This window comes from Akanthomyces muscarius, chromosome 1, assembly GCF_028009165.1.
Source record: "Akanthomyces muscarius strain Ve6 chromosome 1, whole genome shotgun sequence".
Classification (NCBI taxonomy): Eukaryota; Fungi; Ascomycota; class Sordariomycetes; order Hypocreales; family Cordycipitaceae; genus Akanthomyces; species Akanthomyces muscarius.
In genome coordinates, this window is record NC_079241.1 from 5,348,987 (window position 1) to 5,370,536 (window position 21,550).

The 21,550-nt window shown below is 55.8% G+C and overlaps 9 protein-coding genes across 11 annotated transcripts; 4 read left to right on the forward strand and 5 right to left on the reverse strand.

Annotated features, from left to right (window-relative positions):
- On the forward strand, window positions 1–1,588 carry LMH87_006810 (uncharacterized protein; the record flags this gene model as incomplete). Its single annotated transcript, XM_056204756.1, has 2 exons — window positions 1–548; window positions 604–1,588. 2 exons carry the CDS (start codon window positions 1–3, stop codon window positions 1,586–1,588), a joined length of 1,533 nt encoding a protein of 510 aa, XP_056060079.1.
- Window positions 1,589–1,976: 388 nt separating this feature from the next.
- Window positions 1,977–3,681, reverse strand: LMH87_006811 (uncharacterized protein; the record flags this gene model as incomplete). Its single annotated transcript, XM_056204758.1, has 3 exons — window positions 1,977–3,029; window positions 3,217–3,385; window positions 3,671–3,681. 3 exons carry the CDS (start codon window positions 3,679–3,681, stop codon window positions 1,977–1,979), a joined length of 1,233 nt encoding a protein of 410 aa, XP_056060080.1.
- Window positions 3,682–5,168: 1,487 nt separating this feature from the next.
- On the reverse strand, window positions 5,169–6,273 carry LMH87_006812 (uncharacterized protein; the record flags this gene model as incomplete). The annotated part of the gene is made up of 4 exons (XM_056204759.1): window positions 5,169–5,408; window positions 5,486–5,770; window positions 5,848–6,046; window positions 6,146–6,273. The coding sequence occupies 4 exons, from the start codon at window positions 6,271–6,273 to the stop codon at window positions 5,169–5,171; spliced, it is 852 nt and encodes a 283-aa protein (XP_056060081.1).
- A 401-nt stretch (window positions 6,274–6,674) lies between these two features.
- LMH87_006813 (uncharacterized protein) lies at window positions 6,675–7,841 on the reverse strand (the record flags this gene model as incomplete). Its single annotated transcript, XM_056204760.1, has 1 exon — window positions 6,675–7,841. The coding sequence occupies one exon, from the start codon at window positions 7,839–7,841 to the stop codon at window positions 6,675–6,677; it is 1,167 nt and encodes a 388-aa protein (XP_056060082.1).
- A 714-nt stretch (window positions 7,842–8,555) lies between these two features.
- LMH87_006814 (uncharacterized protein) lies at window positions 8,556–10,247 on the reverse strand (the record flags this gene model as incomplete). The annotated part of the gene is made up of 4 exons (XM_056204761.1): window positions 8,556–9,548; window positions 9,606–9,731; window positions 9,900–10,009; window positions 10,169–10,247. 4 exons carry the CDS (start codon window positions 10,245–10,247, stop codon window positions 8,556–8,558), a joined length of 1,308 nt encoding a protein of 435 aa, XP_056060083.1.
- A 2,176-nt stretch (window positions 10,248–12,423) lies between these two features.
- Window positions 12,424–13,142, reverse strand: LMH87_006815 (uncharacterized protein; the record flags this gene model as incomplete). Its single annotated transcript, XM_056204762.1, has 3 exons — window positions 12,424–12,816; window positions 12,887–12,975; window positions 13,034–13,142. 3 exons carry the CDS (start codon window positions 13,140–13,142, stop codon window positions 12,424–12,426), a joined length of 591 nt encoding a protein of 196 aa, XP_056060084.1.
- Window positions 13,143–15,477: 2,335 nt separating this feature from the next.
- Window positions 15,478–16,370, forward strand: LMH87_006816 (uncharacterized protein; the record flags this gene model as incomplete). Its single annotated transcript, XM_056204763.1, has 3 exons — window positions 15,478–15,963; window positions 16,058–16,236; window positions 16,307–16,370. The coding sequence occupies 3 exons, from the start codon at window positions 15,478–15,480 to the stop codon at window positions 16,368–16,370; spliced, it is 729 nt and encodes a 242-aa protein (XP_056060085.1).
- A 959-nt stretch (window positions 16,371–17,329) lies between these two features.
- Window positions 17,330–18,856, forward strand: LMH87_006817 (uncharacterized protein; the record flags this gene model as incomplete). Of its 2 annotated transcripts, XM_056204764.1 has the most annotated exons (2): window positions 17,330–17,638; window positions 17,697–17,768. In XM_056204764.1, 2 exons carry the CDS (start codon window positions 17,330–17,332, stop codon window positions 17,766–17,768), a joined length of 381 nt encoding a protein of 126 aa, XP_056060086.1. The 2 variants fall into 2 exon arrangements, with proteins under 2 accessions (XP_056060086.1, XP_056060087.1); XM_056204765.1 differs by having other exon boundaries at window positions 17,330–18,856.
- A 622-nt stretch (window positions 18,857–19,478) lies between these two features.
- LMH87_006818 (uncharacterized protein) lies at window positions 19,479–21,132 on the forward strand (the record flags this gene model as incomplete). 2 transcript variants are annotated; one of them, XM_056204766.1, is made up of 2 exons in its annotated part: window positions 19,479–20,043; window positions 20,123–21,132. In XM_056204766.1, the coding sequence occupies 2 exons, from the start codon at window positions 19,479–19,481 to the stop codon at window positions 21,130–21,132; spliced, it is 1,575 nt and encodes a 524-aa protein (XP_056060089.1). The 2 variants fall into 2 exon arrangements, with proteins under 2 accessions (XP_056060089.1, XP_056060088.1); XM_056204767.1 differs by having other exon boundaries at window positions 20,094–20,131.
- Window positions 21,133–21,550: the final 418 nt, after the last annotated feature.

The window sequence follows — 21,550 nt, forward strand, 5'->3', positions numbered from 1 at the left end:
ATGGCCTCGGACGGGAAGAAACCGGCGGATGCGCCGAGCGGCAGCAGCAGCAGCGGCGCCGGCGGCGAGCCGCAGACCACCAAGGACGTGCAGCGGATACTCGACACACTCTCCCCGCAGCAGCTCTCGGAGCTCATTGCGCTGAACCCTGCGCTGGCGCAAGAGGTGGCGCAGGCCACGGGCACCTCCAACCCGTCCCCGGATCAGGCGGCCGAGATGCTCAAGAAGATGAAGCTCGAGGACCTCATGTCGGGCTTCGCGGCGAGCGGCAAGAACGTCAAGGACATGGCCTCGTACAAGTTCTGGGGCACCCAGCCCGTGCCGCGCTTCGACGAGGACCAGGCCGTGCCTGACGGCCCGCTCAAGATGCAGAAAGTCGAAGACATCTCCAAGGAGCCGGCCGCCCTCGTAAGCGGCTTCGAATGGGTCACGATGGACCTGAGCAGCGAAGAGGAGATCAAGGAGGTCTACGAGTTGCTCAACGGCCACTATGTCGAGGACGACGACTCGACATTTCGCTTCAACTACTCGCCTTCTATCCTCCGATGGTACGCGCCGCCCAAACACCATCCCTCTGTATGCAATCTAACACACCAAGTGTAGGGCCATGATGGCGCCCGGCTGGGACAAGAGATACCACGTGGGCGTGCGCGCCACGCAGTCGCGCAAGCTCGTCGCCTTCATCTCGGCGATTCCCGTGCACCTGCGCGTGCGCGACGCCGTCATCACCTGCTCCGAGGTCAACTTCCTCTGCGTGCACAAGAAGCTGCGCGGCAAGCGCCTGGCGCCCGTGCTGATCAAGGAGGTGACGCGCATCAGCAACCTCGAGGGCGTGTGGCAGGGCCTGTACACGGCGGGCATTGTGCTTCCGCGGCCCGTCAGCACCTGCCAGTACTACCACCGCCCGCTCAACTGGCAGAAGCTGTACGAGGTCGGCTTCAGCTACCTGCCGCACGGCAGCAAGCCGCAGTACCAGGTGCGCAAGTACGCCGTCCCCGAGGCCACGAGCACCAAGGGCTGGCGCGTGATGCAGGCCAAGGACGTGGCCGCCGTCGTCGACCTTCAGAAGCGCTACTCGAAGCGCTACGACATTGCGCCCGAGCTGTCCGAGGACGAGGTCGCCCACTGGCTCGTGCCCAAGATTGAGCCCAGCGGCGAGCAGGTCGTCTGGACGTACGTCGTCGAGGACGCCGACAAGAAGATCACCGACTTCATCTCCTTCTACTGCGTCGAGTCGTCGGTGATTAAAAACTCGCGGCACAACGTGCTGCGCGTGGCGTATCTCTTTTACTACGCGACCGAGGCCGGCCTCGGGGAGCCCGCGGACCAGGGGGCGCTCAAGACGCGCCTCAACGCGCTGGTCAGCGACGCCCTCACCATGGCCAAGAAGAACAAGTTTGACGTCTTCAACGCGCTGACGCTCATGGACAACGGCCTGTTCCTCGACCAGCAAAAGTTTGCCCGGGGCGACGGCCAGCTGCACTACTACCTCTTCAACTACCGCACCAAGGCCATTGCCAGCGGCATGGACGCCAAGGGCCAGCTGGACGAGAAGAACCTGAGCGGTGTCGGTCTGGTTCTTCCATGAAGCACTTTGTCGCATACATCGCTTAGGAGAAGGTGGAAGCGCAAGCCGACTATTCATGAAAACCCGTAAATATTTAGAAAAAGAGCAAGGGCAGAATGTAAAGGGGAAAAAATAAAATAGCCATATCTAAAAAAAGACTCGAGTTAAAAAGCTACAGAGTGTTTTTGCATGCGTAAATGCATCAAGTGCTATCCAGAAAACCAAAAACCAAGAGCGCCAGTGTTCGGAAACTCCCTTGCATCCAATGCTCGTCTTATATACGCAAACCGGAAGGGGGCTCCAATCTCATCATCCCAAATCTCAAGAAGACGGTGGAGGGGGGGATAAAATGACAGGGGGGGGATAAAAACAAAAAGCGTTCAAAGACGGGCCGGGTCAAAGAAAAAATCTACATCTTGGAGTCCGTGTCGAGCTGCGACCAGGCGGTCAGCCGCGTCTCCATCAGCTCGTTGAACCAGCCCGCGCGCTCCATGATGGGCGCGTGGCCCATGCCGTCGATGATGAGGCCGACGCCGGGCTTGATCATGCGGATGAGCTTCTCGCCGTTGTTGGCGCCAATCATGCGGTCGTTTGTGCCGTGGACGATGAGGATGCGCTCGCGGCCGACGCGGTCGGCCATGTCGCGCAGCTGCGACGCCGACTTGCGGTGGCCGACGACGGCGGCCAGCTGGCACAGGAGCCCCTGCCGCGAAAAGACGTTGGGCGGGTAGTACTTTTTCATCTCCTCGGCCTGGTAGCGCTGATAGTTGCTGCCGAAGCGGCGGTAGGCGCCCTCGCTGTTGCTGGTGGTGGCGGCGGTGCCGTTGAGGTCGAGGCCCTTTTCCATGGCCTCGGCCATGGAGGACCCCGCCGTCGAGCTCGGGGAGAGGTCGACGCCGCTGTCGTTTGGGCGGAGCGTCGTGCCGGCGGCGGCTGCCGCCTCGCCGGTGCTGTGCCGGGGCGGCGCGGGCCCGCAGCGGTAGGTGGTGTGCGGCGAGGGCAGGCCGGCGGCCTCGTCGGGGGCGGTGAGCCAGGCCTCGGGGAAGAGGCGGGCGGCGGTGTCGCGGATGATGCGCTCGAGCGACTTGGGCCGCAGGAGCTGGAAGCGGTCGCAGAGCGTCTCGAGCAGCGGCTTGTCGCTCTCGAGGCCGGCCGTGGTGCAGAGCAGCGTCAGGCTGCGCAGGCGCTGCGGGTGCGCGCAGGCCAGCTCCTGGGCAATCATGCCGCCGAGCGACATGCCGACGACGTGCAGCGAGCGCGGGGCCGTCCAGCCGATCTGGTCGAGCACCTCGACGACGTCGGCGGCCATCTCGGTCGTCGTGTACCGCGCCAGCGGCTTGTCGCTGGTGCCGACGCCGCGGTTGTCGAGCAGCAGCATCGTGTACTTGTCGGCGTGGTCGTGGCCAAAGTAGCACGTCTGCCGTTGCCACGCGTTCATGCTGGCGGCGAGGCCCATGATGAGCTGTGTGGTTGTTTTGATTGTCAGCTCTCTCATTTGGTACAAGTCATGTTGTCTCTCCTCTCAGTATGCGCCGCGCCGGCCAAATCTCGATCATTTTAATCATTGCCGTCTCGTACTTTTTTTTTTTTTTTTTAAAAAAAGAAGGCAACAATTGCACGGGTCGCAACTCGCAAAAGTATTGACGTACCACAATCTTTATCGGCCCATGGCCGTGAATCTGCCAGGAGATATCAATGGGCCCTGAGCGCTCCTTGGCGACAGATGCCTTGCCTTGGCTGTCCGGTATGAGATCCCATTTGGCGCCGGGCCACGCAGGGTGGTTGAGCGTCTCGTCGAGCGACGGGAACCGGAAAGCACTAAACGAAGGTGGACGAGACATTAGCGCTTTGCTGCGGGCTTGTTTGTGTGGTTTCTTTGTTTGCCACGAGAGTTGGTCGTCGCCGGCCTTGTCTTGCCGAGGCTAACACGGAGGGCGGCGGCGGCGGCGTCGGTGGGTGAGTGTGTAGGTATGGCGCAGCAGCCAGCGAGAAGCGAAGGGGGAACGAAAGGAAGAAGAAAATGGCGGGATGAAAAAGAATGCGTGATGGAGAGAGCTCGCGTGATGGGTAGGGGGCAGGGTTCAAGAATTCTTGTCAACTTACTCCGAGGCCATGGCTGTGCAGTTTTGTGTCTTGATTGTCTTGTTCTGATAAGCCAAGGTAGATGGACTGTCGGGACTCGGGTGCTGGCTGGGAGAGGCGATGACAGGTCCTAACGTTACCCGGCGGGGCCTTGGTGCGATGGATGGGCAAAAGCCGTACAGGCTACTCCCGATAATTTTATGGTCCGGAGTCGTAAAGAGCCGAAAATAGGTTATGAATGGATAAGGATAATTTTATGACAACGCGAATCAATAAAAAGGAAACTGGACGTATGAGTGAAAGAGAAGAGGAAGAAAAAAAAAAAAAAAGAAAAGGGCAGTGCTTTTTTGGGGTAGATGCAGGCAACGGAGAGGCTAGAGTATATCCCCGCCGCCACTTGTCTCTCTGTGTCCTTGCTCGGCACCCCCGCAAAAGAGGCAAGAGGAGAGAGACGGTTACGTTTTCCTGCTGCGCTTTTGCCTGCTTTGCCCTGCTACTTTTGAGAGACAAGAGATCGGTGCGGAGACGAGCGTCGCCGGGTGCTGACTCGAACCGGTCCGAGTCTCTTTGCCCCCCCCCCAAAAAAGGCTGCCAGCTTCGGTGGGCAAGTGTTCTTATCGTGGCATTTCATACATTCAGACAATTTCTATACAAAAAAATCCCTGCATCTCTTCACCGCAACTACAAAAGTCTTGTTCTCATCAGCCCATGTTTTGACCAAAAAAACCTGGGGTTGAGCAGAAACCGGGGTTTGCCTTTGGGAAAGACAGTGCGCCGGCCACTACCAGACTACCACCAGTACACACCCCCGGCTGCAGCTGGCGCCGAGCCAGAGTTCAGCCGCATTGACGGTTTTATTCTACGTCTTGTTACGTTACAAAATGGGCATAATTCTTCTCATTTAGCTCACGGTCCCTACTTTTATTTTGCTATAATTTTTACTTGCTTATTTGCCTCCCCATCTCTCCCCCACACGCTCCGCGCAACCTAGTTCGTTCGGCACAGCTCGGTAGCCAGCTTGCGGGAACGGCGTCCGGCTTTGGGTTTCGGCTCCGGCACCTCCAAAACTTCAACGCTTCCTCGGCTATTAAGCTTTCCGGCTGTCAAGTCGCAACTACTGGCATGCAAGATGGTTATTTTTGGACGGCGTGGCGTCTGCACCTCTGCACGCCCCCTGCTTCGAAATTTTATCCATCTTCACCCCGTTTCTTCAGATGTGCAAGCAATTAGTCTACATTTCTTTTGTAATCAACCTCGCTCCTAAATTTTCCATCTCGGCAGCGCGATCTGCCTTGGTCCCCTCACATCCCTTCTCCGCATCGTGGACCGAAACGGCCCCTCACCTCAGTTCACCTAACCCGTCCCCGGTTTATCTCGGCTACCACTTCGTCTATTCTTCTTCCCTGCCTTTTTTGCCTCGGCAGCCAGATGACGACCAAGATCGACTCCTATCTACAACGATGCTCCATTTTAAAGCCCCCGTATCCTCTTACAAAACATGCATGTACTCGCGAGCAGCCTATCTCTCGCCTGCTAGACGGCGGCGCTGCACCTCACCCAGGGCGCTGTTGCCGCTCAGGAACGCAACAACGCCTACGATGGCAATGGCCGGGAGGGTCTGGAAAAGGTTCCAGGTGCTGTAGTACAGGAAGAAGACGCCCTCCATCGCCAGGATGGAGCCGTAGAACACGGCGTGCGAGATGGGCGCCGCGCCAAGGGCCTTGCCCGCGTGGCTGAGGTTGGCTCCAAGAGCAAGCCACTATCGAGACACGCTTTTGTTAGCAAACAGGTGGCATCTTCCAAGCACTCCGCGGCCGGGAGGGGGGGTCCACATACGCTGATGAACAGTACCGGGATGGCGGCCAGCACAGCGCCCGCAAAGGCAAGAGAAATGATCTTGGGCGGGTTCTTGGGGTCGGCGCGGAAGATGTGGTGAATTTCGGGGCGCTTGCCGTAGCGCAGAGGCGCCTCGTACGTGTTGGCGCTGTTGGGGTCGCGCACGACGTTAATGTCAAACACGGATGCCACAATAGCCTTGGAAGAGCCGAAGGAGCCCAGGACAATCTTGGCCTCGATAGGAGTGGCCGAGTTGAGGAGCTGAACGGGGAGATCCTTTTGGGTCTGCGACTTTGTCAGTTTCCCACTGTGCTTCTTTCTTGTGCCGTCGCATGTCTCATCGTAGCAAAGATTGTCCTTACCAGCTTCACAGATCCCTTGCCCGACTCCTTAATCGTCAGAGGGAACGGAGCTTCCAGCCCAGAGGCAGTCTCTCTGAGGACGAGGAAGGCCTGGTGCGGGCGCTTGGCTTTGCCTGCCTCCTCGGCCGTCAGGGACACTTTCAGGGTGCCAACGTGGCCCAGCTCGACTTCGGTCTTGACTCGGACGGCAGAGGTAAACCTACATCAGGCAATTTCAAATGTCAGCGCTGCGTTCCGTGGTCAATTGACGCGCCAAACCAGCTCTCAGGGTGGCGGTCGTCGTAGAAGAGCCTCGTACTTTTCAGTTACCCCCTCGCCGCCGCCCTTGGCAGCGACCGTCACGGAACCGTCGGTGAAGCCCCATTGCGTAGCGGCAGAGGCAGCGCTGGAAAGCGCCAATAGCGACGTGGCGAGTGAGAAGCGCATCGTGGACTGTGTTGTCGGTGTCGTTTGCGCGGGAGTAATGTCTAGATTCGAGGTTCAAAGAGGCCACACAGCTCTAGCAGGGGAGCTCCCCTAAACTGGTTACGTGGTTGCTGCTGGGCGGGTGTGATTGGCTGACCGCCCCACTAGCCATGGATAGGTAGGTTCGTGTAGAGGCAAGTATCAAGGATTGAACATGTTGGCCGGTAAGAGTGATAAGGAAAGAAAATAGCTTCAGTATTCATTTCCTATGGAAACGTATTCAACACTTTTGAAAAGACCACTTTATATAAAGAATGCAGAATTTTATGGAAAATCTGCAATCAAACGCCAGCCGATGCATCACAGCACGTGTGCTCTAAAATCAACAAGGCCATATTCGAAACAACTAAAATGGCAAAAAATCACAAATCTGTCCGCTCCGTTGTAGGTACCGTATTCGTCTTGGATCTTTTATTCTTGGTCGGCGCCAGCTGCGGCAGCTTCCCCGTCAGATCCAGCCACTCGGCCGCAAAGGCCGTCACAATCTTGGCCCAGTCGCGCGTCGTGGGCATGTGGAGGTGCTCGCCGTCATCGTCCATCGTGTGCCAGACGTGCGGGAACGGCGACGGGATCAGGTGCAGGATGTCGACGCCGCGCTGCATGAAAGGCACGTGGTCGTCCTGCACCACGCCCGCGCCGAAGCCGCGAAACTTGTCCGCGGCCTTGTCGGCCTCGGGCAGGAAGGGGCGGCGCGCCTTGGCCTCGAGCAGGCTCAGGTCCCGCAGGCGCTTCTCCAGCACCGCCATCTTGCGGTACGCCCAGTGCGTCGTCATAAAGTACGACGGAATCGACGGCCCCTCGGCGCCGAGCAGGTCGAGCAGCACAAAGAGGCTGATGGCGCTCAGCGACGTCCGGTACGTCGACGCGCTGGTGTGAAAGTCCTGCTCCCAGTGCTCAGCGAGCGCGCGCGCGCCGTAGAGCGAGTCGTCGTCGGTCCACTGCGCAAAGGCCTCCTCGCCGTCGAGAAAGATGATTTGCAGGCCCGTCGCCGGCTCCAGCGACGTGTCGGCCTCGCCGTCGGCCTCCATCGCCTTCCACTTGGCCTCGAGCGCCACGTCCAGGCTCCGTGCCGCGTGCAGCAGCATGGCGCACGGCGCGGCGCTGTCGGTCGCCCCGATGAAGCCCTCGGGCGTCAGCTTGCTGTCGTAGTGTGCCACCAGCGTCAGGCGCCCGATGTCGCCAGCCTTGGCCCACGGCGGGTCCCGGCGGAAGATGAGGTTGTTGAAGGGAACGTCCTGATCACCAGTCGCCGGCGTCTTCGAGGTGGAATTGTGCCAGATCTGCTCCCATCCAGGCAGATTGGCCTTGAAAAACTCGACCAGGTGCGCCTGCGCTTTGATCTGACCTGGCGTGCCGGGGACGCGGGGGATCAGGATGGGCGCCAACAGTTTGCCGTCCTTGATGTCAAAGTCGGACCCTGGCGAGGGAATATTGCGTAGGTCATCGTCGGTGAGCGTCGTGCCAGCGATTGCGCTCGCAAAGGACGACAAGGTCCCAAAGGTCCAGAGGAGCGCTTCGGACGCGCGCATTGTTCTGTATTGTGGCTATTTGGCGTTTGATATTTCGGTTCGGTGTCGAGTCCTAGCCTAGCGGCCGCGCATTGTATGATTTGCTCGTCTCGGGAATTTGCGCCTGCTATGGGCTACCTTTCGTACAAAGGCCGGTCCGATTATTCTGTAAGATGCAACGTAAATTGGAAGATGCGCTTGGTTTTAGAGTGGTAGATGCAAGGGGAACAAGCCGTGGCGTCGTCCTCGGGTACAAACGAGCTAACACCTGGCCGCTTCCCACACTGCCGTGGATCTGCCAAGATCGGAAGTGTCTCATAGAAAATATGAACCACAGACGCATGTTGATCATTTAATATGTATTTCGGAAGCCTTAATTGTCTTCTGTTCGCTTTTGTGTCTTCAACGTTTATTTCAACTTTCTAAAACCCTGGCAGTGCTCAGGGTACCAACGGTAATTACAATAAAGCATAAGTATATGTATACAACGGCAAAAGCCGTTGTCAAAAGTTCCCCTGCGCCGGAAAAATGCAACGCTCTAGGGCCGCCCAGTCCCAAGACATGTATCACCAGAACGCCTCTGAAAGCGACGTCGTGGAAGACTGTATTGCATTGTCCGCTGGCGACTCGCAAATCCTGTGTCTAGCGGGTATTCATGTTGAATGCAAGGCAAATCGCCCAAGAAGGTAAGGATGACGAACTGAGTTGGCTTTGGATCATTCGCCTCTGCTGAGTTTAGTGCAGCTTAGCAGCATCATGCGCACGCTTGTTGGCAATCTGCTTCTCCTTGGGAATGGTGAGCGCATTGATGCCCAAAAAGTTGCAGATGGCGTTGACAACGACAAAAGCCCAGCGAAAGTATAAAACAGTAGCAAATGTAAAGTAAGCCCAGAGGTAGTAAGCCTCCAGAGAAGCACTGAGCTGGGGGAATCCGATCCGAGGCAGGTTCGCGAGAACGGCACCACCGACCAAAGGCCAGAGCATGGCAGTCCAGTAAGGGAAGGGCTGGCGCGTCAAGTGGGCCAGAATCATCTTAGTAGTCAAGCGGCCAAAGACAAACGACATGGTGCAGCAAAACAAGATCAGATGGTTCTCTTTCATAAGCGTGCTGTATGGAGAGCCGAGCCAGGCGACAATGGTGACAGTAAAGACAGTCATTGGCGCAAGCTCCAGGAAGACGGGGGAGACAGGAAGTCCCTGCTTGCGGCGAGCATCAATGACATTGACGACACAAAAGGGTACGTGCGTGCCCAACAGCGAAATAGCAACGAGCGGGACCCAAATGTCGCGGACGGAGGTCTCGCCGAGCATCTCGGCAAGACCAGGTAGGCTGTCGCCGAGAATGCCAGCCATAGGCTGGCTCCAGATCTCAGGGCCCCAAATGCCAGAGGTAATCATGATGCCGCAAGCGATAAGCAGACCCTCGGTAGGGCCATTGATGAAACCGAGATAGAGGGTGTGGGTGTGGTATGTTTCCCAGGTCGAGAAGAACATGGCGACGCAGGGGCAGAGAGCAGTGAAGACACCTGCGGGCGACGTACCGAGGGCCATGGCGGCGACCTGAAAGAGACTGGCGAGGGTGCAGTTGAGCGAGTCGATGCCGTGGTCGAAGAGTTCGCCGAGGCCGCTAGAGGTACCGGTTCTGCGAGCTTGCTTGCCGTCGACGTTGTCCATAGTCTGATACATGAAGAGGCCGGTGGCGAGACTGAAGTATACCCAAGAAGGGCCCTAAAGAGTGTTAGCAGTCGACCATATCGGCGAAACGGCTTGTTCATCTTGACATACAGGACCGATCAGATCAGGGATATAGACGATGAGCAGCGCGACATTGGCCAAGATGAAGAAGAAGCCGACGAGGGTCACCATGTTGGGGGCCATCCATAGCGGCAGAAGGGTGACGAAGAAGTTCCACTACGGCGACGGATTGTTAGTATATCTCTCATCATAGGTATTGTGAAGCGCGTTGCAGAGCAGAGTCATTCGTAGAGGTGCGAGTAGGGCGGATGGGAGATCGGGGCATGTGTAGACGGGCTCGGGGGGCGGAGGACGGGCGGCGTCCGGAGGGGCGGGATGTCGTACCCAGGGACCGAGAATGTACTTGGAAACAGGCGACTTGTCGACGCTTGAGTACTTGTAGGACTTGAGGTGAATGAGAGCATCGTCCGAAATGCATTCGATCTGCGCTTTTCCTAGGAAATGGTCAGCGATGTGTCCCACGTGCGCATAGGTAGGCAAGCAGAGCGAAGGCGAGAGCTCCTATCCCGGCTGCAAGAGCTAGCAGCCGGACAGGTAGACAGAGGGATCTCGGATCGGATCCAAGCAAGACGGGGAACAGAGGGAAAGCATACTGGTATTGGGCACCATGTTGTCTTGGCCTTCGCCAGCAGTGTTTTCGTGGAATAGCGGTAGCGACTCGTTCGCCGACATGATGGGTAGCTATGGGAGGACGGAAGCGGGGGGGCGGGCGTGGAGAGGATATAAAAGAGTAGGTAATGCAAGGTGTGAGAGAAAGCCGGGCGTGCGTGTGCCACTGCAAGGGCAGGAAAAAAAAGAGCGGGTGCGAGGCGTCGGGAGGCAGGACTGGGTTTGCAGAAAAGTTGCGGGAGCCCTGCAGATTGTTGAGGAAACCAACATGCGCGAGGAGGACGAATCGATTCGCTGCGCAAGATTCTGGCGGGCTGCTTGAGGGCCCATGCACGCTAACGCATCTTTGGCCTGGGAGGAGCCGGCCTGGCGAAAATTTCAAATAAAATAAGATGAAATAAAAGCAGGTTGTTCGGCAAGCTGACGTCTTCTTACCGGTACTCGACCAAGCTTGCGCTGGCCCAAAGGGGTACTAATTCTTGGTGAAAGGCACCCAAAGTGCCAGCTGCGAGCCTCGGGAATGACGCTGATTGCAGGCCTGTGGCGGTTCGTCGAGCACTGAATTGGTGCCTTGGCAGCCTGTAGAAACGCTGTAGATCCAGCGGGAGGGGTCCAGCCACAAAATTAGCAGCTGATGACGCGCCGCACCGCAAATGGCTTCCTGGCGGTGCACTGAGACCCTACAGTGGGTGTACCAGTAGCTCGGCGCCACTGAAGCGGACACGTGAAGCTCTGAGCGGCCCCCAGCGGTACAGCCGATTCAGCAAGGACAAGATGAATGGAGCACAGCAAGAAGTCTGTTTGTTTCGTTATATTATTATCGAGTAAAAAAAAATGTCTAAATTCTTTAGTCTAGGTCAGTTTTCATCACGCGTGTTGTTTGCCTTCTCCTTTGCACCCCGTCTGGCAGCCTCGCTCAAGTTCTTGCTTGTAAGCTTGCAGCCGCTAATAAAACAAGCCGCTGGCCGCCTCCCATCAGGAACCGAGGAACAGCGCATGGCAGTGGAGCACGAGTGCTAAAGGCGACTTACCGCATCTTCCACGCTGCCGTCCAAGTTGGGTATTATCCATGGTAGGCTACGGATCGTGGCTGGCGGTCACGTAGCGGTCTAATAATGCCTCATTAAAGATCAAAAGAATTATGCAGGATAATTCACAACACAGGCGAGAGACTCCCGCTGCAAGACGCGTCAACTCGTCATGATTGCAGCGTCACACCAGATCTCACATGTCCTGCCTGCCTACCAAAGGTACCTTACCAGTAACTACACCACGGGCGTCTACAGCTGCTCTATTATTAGGACGTTGAGCCGACTACTTTGCGCACCCACATTCCAACTACCGACCGATGTAGCTATGTAAGTACCAATCTTCATGTGCTTTCTTGTCCAAGCTAAACCTTGGTCTCAACAATCATCTCTCCCGCAAGCTCTCCCACGCTAATGCATCGCAACTTTGCCCGCCACATAGATATCGTCCCCTTCCCCGCCTTCAGGAACCTGACGGTGTCGTGTGACAAGACGCCACTGTGACCGGCGCGCCAGAAGCTGCGCCGACATGACTGCAAATCACTAGCTGCAGAGCTGCATGGCGTGCCCCGGTTGACGTTGCGTCGCGCTCGAAAGAGGCGAATGTCACTGGTGCGTCGTGCTTCAGCCGATGCCAGCCAGTCCTCCATCTGCGAATAAGTGGCTCTCCTCAATCAAGGCTTCGCAATGAAACCGGCACGCTTAAAAACAATGGTATTTCATTATGTAACGGGCCTGTGTCATTTTACAAGAACGGATGCATCGCTGCCTATCACTGCCGCGATCAAACACACCTCGATCATCCACTCCACCACCGCCCATCATTGCTTGGTGAGAACCAGAAAAGCCGGGCTCTTGGGAAGACTGCGGACGGCATTGACATGAGCATGTTCACTCGAGGGTCCAAATATCGGCCTGTTATTTTCTCAACTCAACTGAGAGGCCGACAGCCAAACACCAACTGGCACAGATTACCATTTCCTGCATCTCGCGCCCCTCGGCCTCTCTCGAAACACATCTCACACTTGCATTCCTAGCTCGAAGCTCTCTCGTTGCGTAAAGTGGTATGATTAGTATTATTATGTCGCCTTCTTATAAGTGCGTCTGGCTGCCACCCGTCGAACAATAATTAATATTAGTAAATGCAGCCGACGCAAAAAAAAAATGTCTCGACGAAGCCTAGCCACTTCTTCTCAGCTTGGCTCTCCCTCTTACAACATGGCAAACCCGACAAACATGCCAGCAAATACCGCAACAAATCCGTATGAGCGTCCGACCTCGAGAGCCGCACCCGCGCCCGTCTTCTTTCCAGACGTGCTGCCGGCGCTTGCCGAGCCGGGAGGTCCAGTGTAGATGCCATTGCTGCCGGTCTGGGAGGCCGTGGCTCCTTGTGACGACGTTGCCGAAGCATTGTGGCGCTGGGGGTTCGTCGCTCCGCAGGGGTTCTTCTGGAGGCAGTTGGACGCACACGTATTGTCGTTGTTGCATGCGGTGACGCATTGGCGGCCCCATTCGGTGCAGACGTAGTACGGTATGCTCAGGCTATACTCGGAGATGTTTGGCTGCATGTTGTTGCCGCAAAGACAGCCGTATTGGAGGGTATCCTGGCTCGGGTTAGTGACAATTTTTTCCACAATCGGGGGATGCAGCTCCGAGGCTGTCAGTAGAACATACAGGGTCGCAGTCGTTGACGAGAGTGGTGCGCGGCTCGGTTTGCTGACAGATCAGAGGGCAGGTGAGCTTCTCATCGCGGCACCATCGCTCTGGCAGCATTTTGTTAGCAATGGCAGTTGGGCGTTGAAGGAGTATCTGGCGGCTTGCCTCGGGTGGCGTAAGGCACCGTAGTCGGGTCAATCTGATAATTCTCGGCCTGGACGAGGCTTGCGAGAGTCGCAGCGACCACAAGGCCCGTCGTCTTGAACGAAACCATGACTGCTGTTCGGGGTCGGGAGGTTGTAGGTTTGAGAAAGTAAGGATCGGGGGTAGACGCTTCACTCAGGGAGTTGCAAGTGCCGGAGCCGAGTGAATAATCTATGCGAGGCAGAATCAATTAGAGTCAATTCACAACGTCTGCCTAGGGGCCAGCATGGCTCAAGTGTATCTTGGTCCAAGATCACAAGGAAATGCTCACCGAAACAGGCAACTTCAAGGCTGCAGCCGTTGAATGTCGAGTGAAAGCGAGTGTTGCTGGTCGGGATGTATACAATGCACACAAAGAATGAGGAGAAAAGGATGCCGTCAACGAGAGAGACGAAACGAAAGACAAAAACGTGATCAAGAGCGCAAGGGAAGAAGAAGAAAAGCTTCGAGGGGCGTTGACTTGGAAAATCACACAGCCAGCAAAGCAAAAAATGTGAGACTTGGGTTGGCCGCAGGAGAGACAGCCAGATTATAACCAACCCAGTCCATCCACCCAAAACGCCCCAGGCAGGGCCCGACTCCCTCCCTGGCTCCGGGCAGACAGGTCATTGTTTTCTGGTCCATGCTTCACGAATCGCCCCCAGGCAGGGTTGTTCGCCGGTAGACGGATAGGGCGGCGGCCAAGAAAGACGAGCTTTGAGCCGTATCATCGGGTGTGGGTGGGCAAGGCGCGCCGCTCCCGCAATGCAGTGCCCAGTACCACCTATCAGCAGCCCGTATTCTTTCAGATGGGACAAGAAACCCAGAGCATTTTTTTTCCTCATAGCGTTCATTTTAATATTAGCTACCGGTAGCTTCAGGTGTATCTTGGCCCCCGCCCAGGGTGGCACGCTACCAGTAGCCACAGCATGGTTGCTTTTTGACGCCACCAGATGAGACCTCATCTTACTGGAACAGGGCCATCGCCAGAATAGCGTGAGTTTATTTGTTAGCTTCAGCCAGCCCGTCGCTGCGAAACTGCTTTTTGTTTCCCCAGATGCTAGACTAAAAACAAGCAACCTACCACCTGCCTATGAAAGTCTCGTCTGGCATAAACAAGCAACATGAAACTGGGAGACAAGATTCGTGTCTAGGGCCGCTCGATGTCCATGGCCCAGTTTGCCGCAATTAGCAGGGGTGGTGGTGGTGCCCTCGCGTCCACGCAACAGCACACAACTCATGACCATCACGGCGAGTGCCGTTCCGTTGAATGACTTGGCTGATTTTCGTGAAAACGGGGCGCACCGTCGTCACCAACAGCATCATCGCTGCTGCGTGACGAGAGGGGCAAGAAAAAAAGTGCCAGCCAAAGAAGACACGAAGTTTGCCAGCGGAGGAAAGGGCGGCGCCAAGACACAAAGTCAATTGGTCGTGGCGCTCCAATACGAAAGCAAAGACGCAAACTAACTAGTGATGGCGTCGCGGGTACTTGCGGTCGAATGGTGTGGCGACTAGTTTTTTTGCAGGAATACGGAGACGACATCGACATTCGTCTGCGTGCGTAACAAGCCAGCAGGCAGGCAAGCAGGCAGGCAGAAGAAAGAGGCGAGATTCAGGGTCCATGTTTGCTCCGTGCACATAGTACTGTTTTCGGTGCGCCGCAGCCCGCGTCACTCACTTGAGTGAGCACTTTCCAGCTCATCAGACATGTTTTGCAGCATCTCTGCATGTTCGACATGGACCCAGAATCTTGTACACTCACCGTCTGATATAGCATCGCCACCCGGGCTGAGTGCGGGGGCCGGTGGTCAAGGCCGTTAGGATGCTCCTCGGTGCAAGGTTGTCTGGTTCGTATTCGAGAGTTTGATTTCTACCTTGATATCATCCATGGTACGCAGCATCGATGTGGCTATGTGTGCGAGCGATGAGACACTTTTGTAAACGCTCGGAGGCGTCATCCACATCTCCTTCGACGTTGGCTGCCAATGGCGTGGACTTCACTACCATCTTTGAATGTCAAGTTTCTGGTCTTCGCTTTATTTTATGTTTCGGGATCCCTATATCGGACTCGCCATAAGCCGAGCGGAAGACAGCTCGGCGCCGGCCCCACATGCAAGAGTCTGGGGAGCAGGAGTAGCGCCGGCTTTGGATTCGCATCAGCGATGCTTTTTTTTTCCCTGACGCGGTCATGACAGCATAACTTTTTTGAACGCTGCAACTTGGAATTGCAGTATCATCACTTCTTCAACAGTCCTCGGTGCTGTGCGCGCACTCCCTCTCACCACCACGCCGACAACTCATACCTACCCTCTCTCAAACGACTCGCGACAGCTTCAACCCCGCCCCCTTGATCCGTCGCTCGCCACTTGCGCAACTGCCAACGGTGTGGGCTCTCTCTGCGCTGCGCTCTACAAATTCTGGCCTGGATGGAAGCGACCTTGCATCCAAGTCATGCTGGGGCAGGTGCCAGAGCCGTCGCCGCCACCGGCCAGACATTGGGCTCAGGCGAGACCGAGACACATGGCGGCTGGCACGCCGGCAGCGGCAGCGGCGCGGCGCCTAGCTCACGGCGGCTCGGAGGACTGCGGAGCATGGGCGGCCTGAACGGCGAGGACAGCGAAACTACGAATGCGATGGACTCGTCGGCGCCCTCGGATGCGCCATTCACAGCACCGCCGTACTGGCAAAATATGCCCTCGCGACGGCGGGCGGCCTCCACACAATCGTCCGATTCGGGGCGGCCGTCGGGCGCCATATTGTTGCTCGACAACGAGGCCGACGAGGAGGAGGAGGATCGCAACAATGCCTGCTGGGCCAAGAGCGTCGAGATTGTCGGCCACACGATAGTCAATGGCGGCGCGACAAGCATCGGGGCCTTTGTCGTGTGGAATGTACGGGTAGAGACCCTCCAGGTACGAACGGCAGAAGCCTGCGCCGCGCCCTCTCGAACTCTTATCGCGGTCGAGAAGAAGAAAAAATCCTTGGATACTGACAATAACGATGTAGGGAAGCTACATGTATATTCGGAAGCGCTATTCCGAGTTTGACGCTTTGCGCCAGAGGCTGATGAAGTCGTTTCCGAATTTCGATGCAGCGGTGCCCAGCCTGCCGCCCAAGAGCGTCATATCCAAATTCCGGCCCAAGTTTCTGGAAAAACGACGGGCAGGGCTGCAATATTTTCTCAAGTAAGGATATACTCTGTGACGAGCAAGATTCCCGTCCGCATTGACAGTATGCTGACGGTTTGCTAAAAAGCTGCATCATGTTGAATCCAGAATTTACGGGTTCGCCAGTCTTGAAGGACTTTCTATTTTCTTAGCGAACATTCTTGCAGCTCCGAATAAGCGCTGCCTTTTTTTTCTTTGTCCATACTTGGCGTACAACAAATCTTACATACTAATTTTATCACATCTTGTATATGAAGAAATCAGAAATCAGCCTGACGCATGACGACGACTGTACAGTAAAGCGAGCGACCGCGCAACAGTCGGGGGCTTGAACGGCAGTTTTTGGTGGCGCTGCACCGCTGAGCCACAATGTCCGCGAGGCTTCTTTTCTTGGGCCTAGCCCAAGGTAGTAGGAGTGTCCTGCCACCGCTCGGCGTACCGCCATGCCAGATCCGGCTGCAGACACGACTCGGTGGTGCGTCTTTTTTACGTTGCTATTCAAGCTTCTTCTCTAGAAGTCCCCGCCAAGATGCATGACAGCATTTTTTCAGTAGGAAGAGGCTGTGATCCTCGGGGAGAGCAGACCACTTGCCTATCACCCATGAAGCTCCATCGAGATTCGCGCTACCTCGAGGATGCCGCATGCTGTGGCTCAGCGATTGTTGCAGGGCTCACTTACCTCAGAGCCTCCATGCGCCTGCCCCTCGGGCCGCCGATCATGACTCTTATATCTGATAACGCAAACCTGAAAATTGACTTCGTTGCGACCAGCTCCAGATATATGTATACCCGTCAGCCCTATCCCTAAATACTTCGCTAAAGCCACTTTGCGCTACAACGGCAGATCTCTTGGCAGTTCCTTTTGTCACCAATTCTGCGCATCTGGTAGCTCGCACCCTAATTCCAGCTGAGGATCAGCCACCCACACTGCTCGCGCTCACGTCAAAGAAGACTAGTTGCTCTTCAGATTGGCGGCTGGACCCTAGCTCTACCAGTAGCCTTTCAAACTTGATAGGGCCACACGACCACGAGGCACAGGCTGCCTCTTCCCCTGTCCGAGGCTGTCTCTACCGGAGCCACGGCCCCGCCATCGGCGGGTTATAAGAGCACAATGGCGGCCTCCGAGGTTGCATCCTCATCTGCAGCAACAGCTTCGACACACAACGCATACATAGCCTCGCTCGTGCCACCGACCAAGGAACAGTTTTATGAGATTTCTCAGATACAGGCAGAAAAGGAAGTGGAAAATCGCAGGAAAATGAAAGAGCACAAGAGCCTCTCTACCGACCCGGCACTGCCGTCGGACGACCAAGGCCAAGATGCAGCAGCCAGGATGATCCAAAAGACGTTTCGAGGCTACCGTGCACGCCGAGAAATGGACGGCTACAGCATCAACCCTACCACGCGCTGGGTTGCCGCTGTGCGCGACGCTCAGTTTCGCGAGACGCATCGCCCTCGCCCACGTCCTCTCTCACAAGCCGCGACCGTCACTGGAGAAACACAACCGCCATCTGCAGGCGCTCGCCAGAACTGGAGAAAGGTGGGGATGACGGCCCTTCGCGCTGGTCGCGATGCTTCAGACAGCGAATCTGACCCGGAGGCCGAAAGCGTGGAGGAGACCAGCCCAGAAGACAAGGCGGCCCGAAGACAACAGCGCCAGGTTGAGAATGCGAAGCGCCGGGCGGAAGCTCGCACAATGGGGCTTCAGTACTTTCTGGAAATGATTGATGTGAAGCATCGCTACGGAAGCAATTTGCGAGTATATCACGAGGAGTGGAAGAGGTCGGACGCCCAGGAAAACTTCTTGTACTGGCTCGACTATGGTGCCGGTCGCAACGTTGAGCTGGACGCCTGCCCTCGAGAGCAGTTGGAGCGAGAACAAGTGCGCTACTTGTCACGAGAAGAGAGACAGTACTACCTGGTCAAGGTTGATGCCGAGGGGAGACTGTGCTGGGCCAAGAACGGTGCGAGGATCGACACAACGGAGCAATTCAGGGATAGCATCCACGGTATTGTTCCGGCCGACGATACCACACCGGCGTTTAGGCCTCCTGCCAATCCCCTGGCAGACGACTCTGATTCCGACTCTGACTCGTCGGCCGAGTCGAGGCGAGAAGCCGATCGTGCCGCCAAATATGCCACTCCAGAGTTTGACAATGCGTCTGGCGTCAAAAAGATTCACCACCTCTCAACATCGACCATCATCAACAAGCTGCTGCGCAAGTCTGTCCGCCCAAATTGCTGGATATTTGTCGCCGATACCAACTTTCGCCTGTACGTCGGCATCAAAGACTCCGGCGCCTTTCAGCACTCGTCCTTTCTGCAAGGCGGCCGCATCTCCGCCGCGGGGCTCATCAAGATTAAGAATGGGCGGCTGCAGTCGCTGTCTCCTCTCAGTGGACACTACCGTCCACCGTCGTCCAACTTTCGCGCTTTTCTGCAGAGCTTAAAGGTGGAGGGTGTTGATATGGGTCATTTGACGATTTCCAAGTCGTATGCTGTCCTCCTTGGACTGGAGACGTACATCAAGACGACGAAGAAGAGCAAGAGCTTTGTGGAAAAGCTACTGCGGACAAAGGACAAGACAGCAGATAGCAAGCCGGCGCAAAAAGCGATGGCGAAGCTTAGTATCAAATAATAACGTACATGGTACGGCGAAGAATCGCGTTCTTCTGTTTGGCAATTGTTCACCCCATTGTGTTGACGCACACTCATAAGTGTTTGAATACATCATCACTTGGACTGACGAGTCTATAGCTGACATGGAACTATGCAAAAATCATACGGGTATGCAAGATATGAATTACACACGGAAAGGGATACTCCAAGCTTTGTTTTCGTTTACTATTAATGCTGTCATTCGCATTTTCGCCATGAATTTACCTACAGGGTAGGCAAACAATCACCAAGAATGTTTTGGTCGAGTCGCGTCAGAGGCAGCCTGCACCACCGGCAGCTGTGTGGTTACAGGCGCGTGCCCCTGTAGACTCGCAGCGAGATGCGCTAGCGACTCAGTAAATCGCCCGTAAATGCCCAGCATCAGTGCTCAACACAGGCCGCTAGCTGTCCACTGCAGCAGGCACCTCTTGTTTGGGCGGATCCGCATCACCCGCTCACTTCACGGTTTTACGCAGGGAGCCCGCGGCCTTTTTGACGAAAAAAAGGCGACTCTCGACTGCGCGAAACGCATCAGCCATCCATCGCGGGAGTGACAAGACGACTCTCGCCAAAGACAATGCCAGGCCGCTGCCCTATTGTCAATGGCTTCCGTCACACGCTCGACCCGACGACCTGAAGGCTTCCCACCTCACCTCAACGGACACACCCCCATGGCACGCGCGACGCCGGCGCTCTTCCACCACCCGCCGCCGCAGCAACAGCCGCAGGCACGTCGCACGAAAAGGGCCATCGAGGCCACAGAGCACGACTTTGCCACGGCCAACACGAAAAAGACGAGGATTGCTGTCGAGATCCTCTCCCGGCCCGCCGCAGTACCACCACAGAAGGTGCAGCCCCTCCCACAACCACCACCACAACAAGCTCGACCCGTAGCGGTAGCGGCCGCCCCTGCTGCAGCAGCGAGCAACAGGCCCGGTCTGCCGCCCGCCGAAGCAGATCCCAACGTCACGAAACACCAAGCAAAAGTCATCAATGGCATCAAGCACGAGCTGGATAGGCTCCAGCCCGACATGGCCGGCACAAAGGAACCTGCCCGAGAGCCTGGCCGCAAGCTCCGGTCCCAGGAAGCGACTCGCTTCAAGAGCGACCTCTCCGCCTACTTTCCAGACTATGACGAGGTTATCGGAAACGAGCCCAAAGAACAACGTACGTTATGATTTTAATATCGTTTTTTTCCCTCCCTGACATACAGAAAGTCTTTCCTATGCTAACATTTTTGTTACAGATTTATTAAACATGGACACTCCCATAATCGTTGTCGACTCCGGCTCTCGACGCGTCCACCAAGCTGGGTCCGCACAACCCCAACCCGAAGTGTTTCCCGTGCGAGGTTATGGCGATGCACTGTTCACCGATGTCTTCGATGCGCAGCAAATAGATTTTGGGTTTTTGGAAGCACAGTATAGAAACAGAGCACTGGAGGATCCCCTGCCAGACAGCACCTTTGAACCAATACACCGACGAGCCGAGAGGGTCGAGAGATCGATACGCAACACCGAGAAAGGCCGCGCACAGCACGAAAAAGATCAAATTATTCGACTTTTGGAGGGACTACAAGGCCATGACTGGCTTAGAGTCATGGGCGTCAGCGGAATCACGGAGACGAAGAAGAAGATGTTTGAGCCTGCCCGTGCCCATTTTATCAGAGGCTGCCAAGGTATTCTGGACAAGTTCAAGAACTGGAGCTTGGAAGAGAAGCGCCGCAAACTGGAGAGAGAACGGACACTAGCTGAGCAAGCTCAAGAAGAGCTCAAAGAAGCTGAAGGAATTGAGGAGCCAGAGGATCAGCTGATGGAGGATGCCGATGACAGCACGCCAACCCATCAAAGCAGAAGTGAAGTTGGAGACAGCGTCGATGAAGAAGAAGACACTTTGATGAATTCACAAGACAACAGTAGTGAAGCCTCCTCATCGTCGCCAGCAAAGCAGCTGCAGCAGGAAGCCATGGCTCGCTCAAAAATAGCTGCCTCGAAACGCCATCGATCCGATTCAGCAGCAACAACACCGAGGCAATCCGAAACCCCAAAGGAGTTCAGGTCTTTTTTCAGCAAAAAGTATGAACGCGATGGCGCGCTCAACAAACATCGGCGAGCTGGTCGAAACGTCCTGGCCTGGGGTCATCCGATACCGGACGTTGCAGAGACGGACTTTGATTTGCCAGAGGATTATCGTGATGATGAGCTTCTCAAGGCTAGAGCAAGGAAACGTAGACGAGACAAGCGGGCAAAACCATGATTGCTTCTTCTCATTGTTTCCTTTGTATGTGATAATTTTACTTGCGCGGCGTCGTTGATTTAGCAGCACATTGGGCAATCTCTTCAGGAAGGCGTTTGGTTCTGTACATACAATTTTGGTAGGCTCGAAGGAGGTTCATGGTGGCGCATCGGAATTATTAATTTCTTGCCGTGGGTACAGTCATATAGATTGGCTGAAGCCGCAATGCAGTAGTGTAATATGACTTCTCTTCACAAAGTACCTCGATGCTGGGGTGTTGATATTGACAGAGTACGGTGCAGTGCTTGCCAAATGTTACGTCACACAATTAAAAAGACAGCGAGGGATGAAGAAAGGGAAGTGTACCATGCTCAAGGTAAAAGCTGTAAGAAGGCGCCGAAAAAAACAAAAACAAAAAAAATAAAAATATCCTGTCACG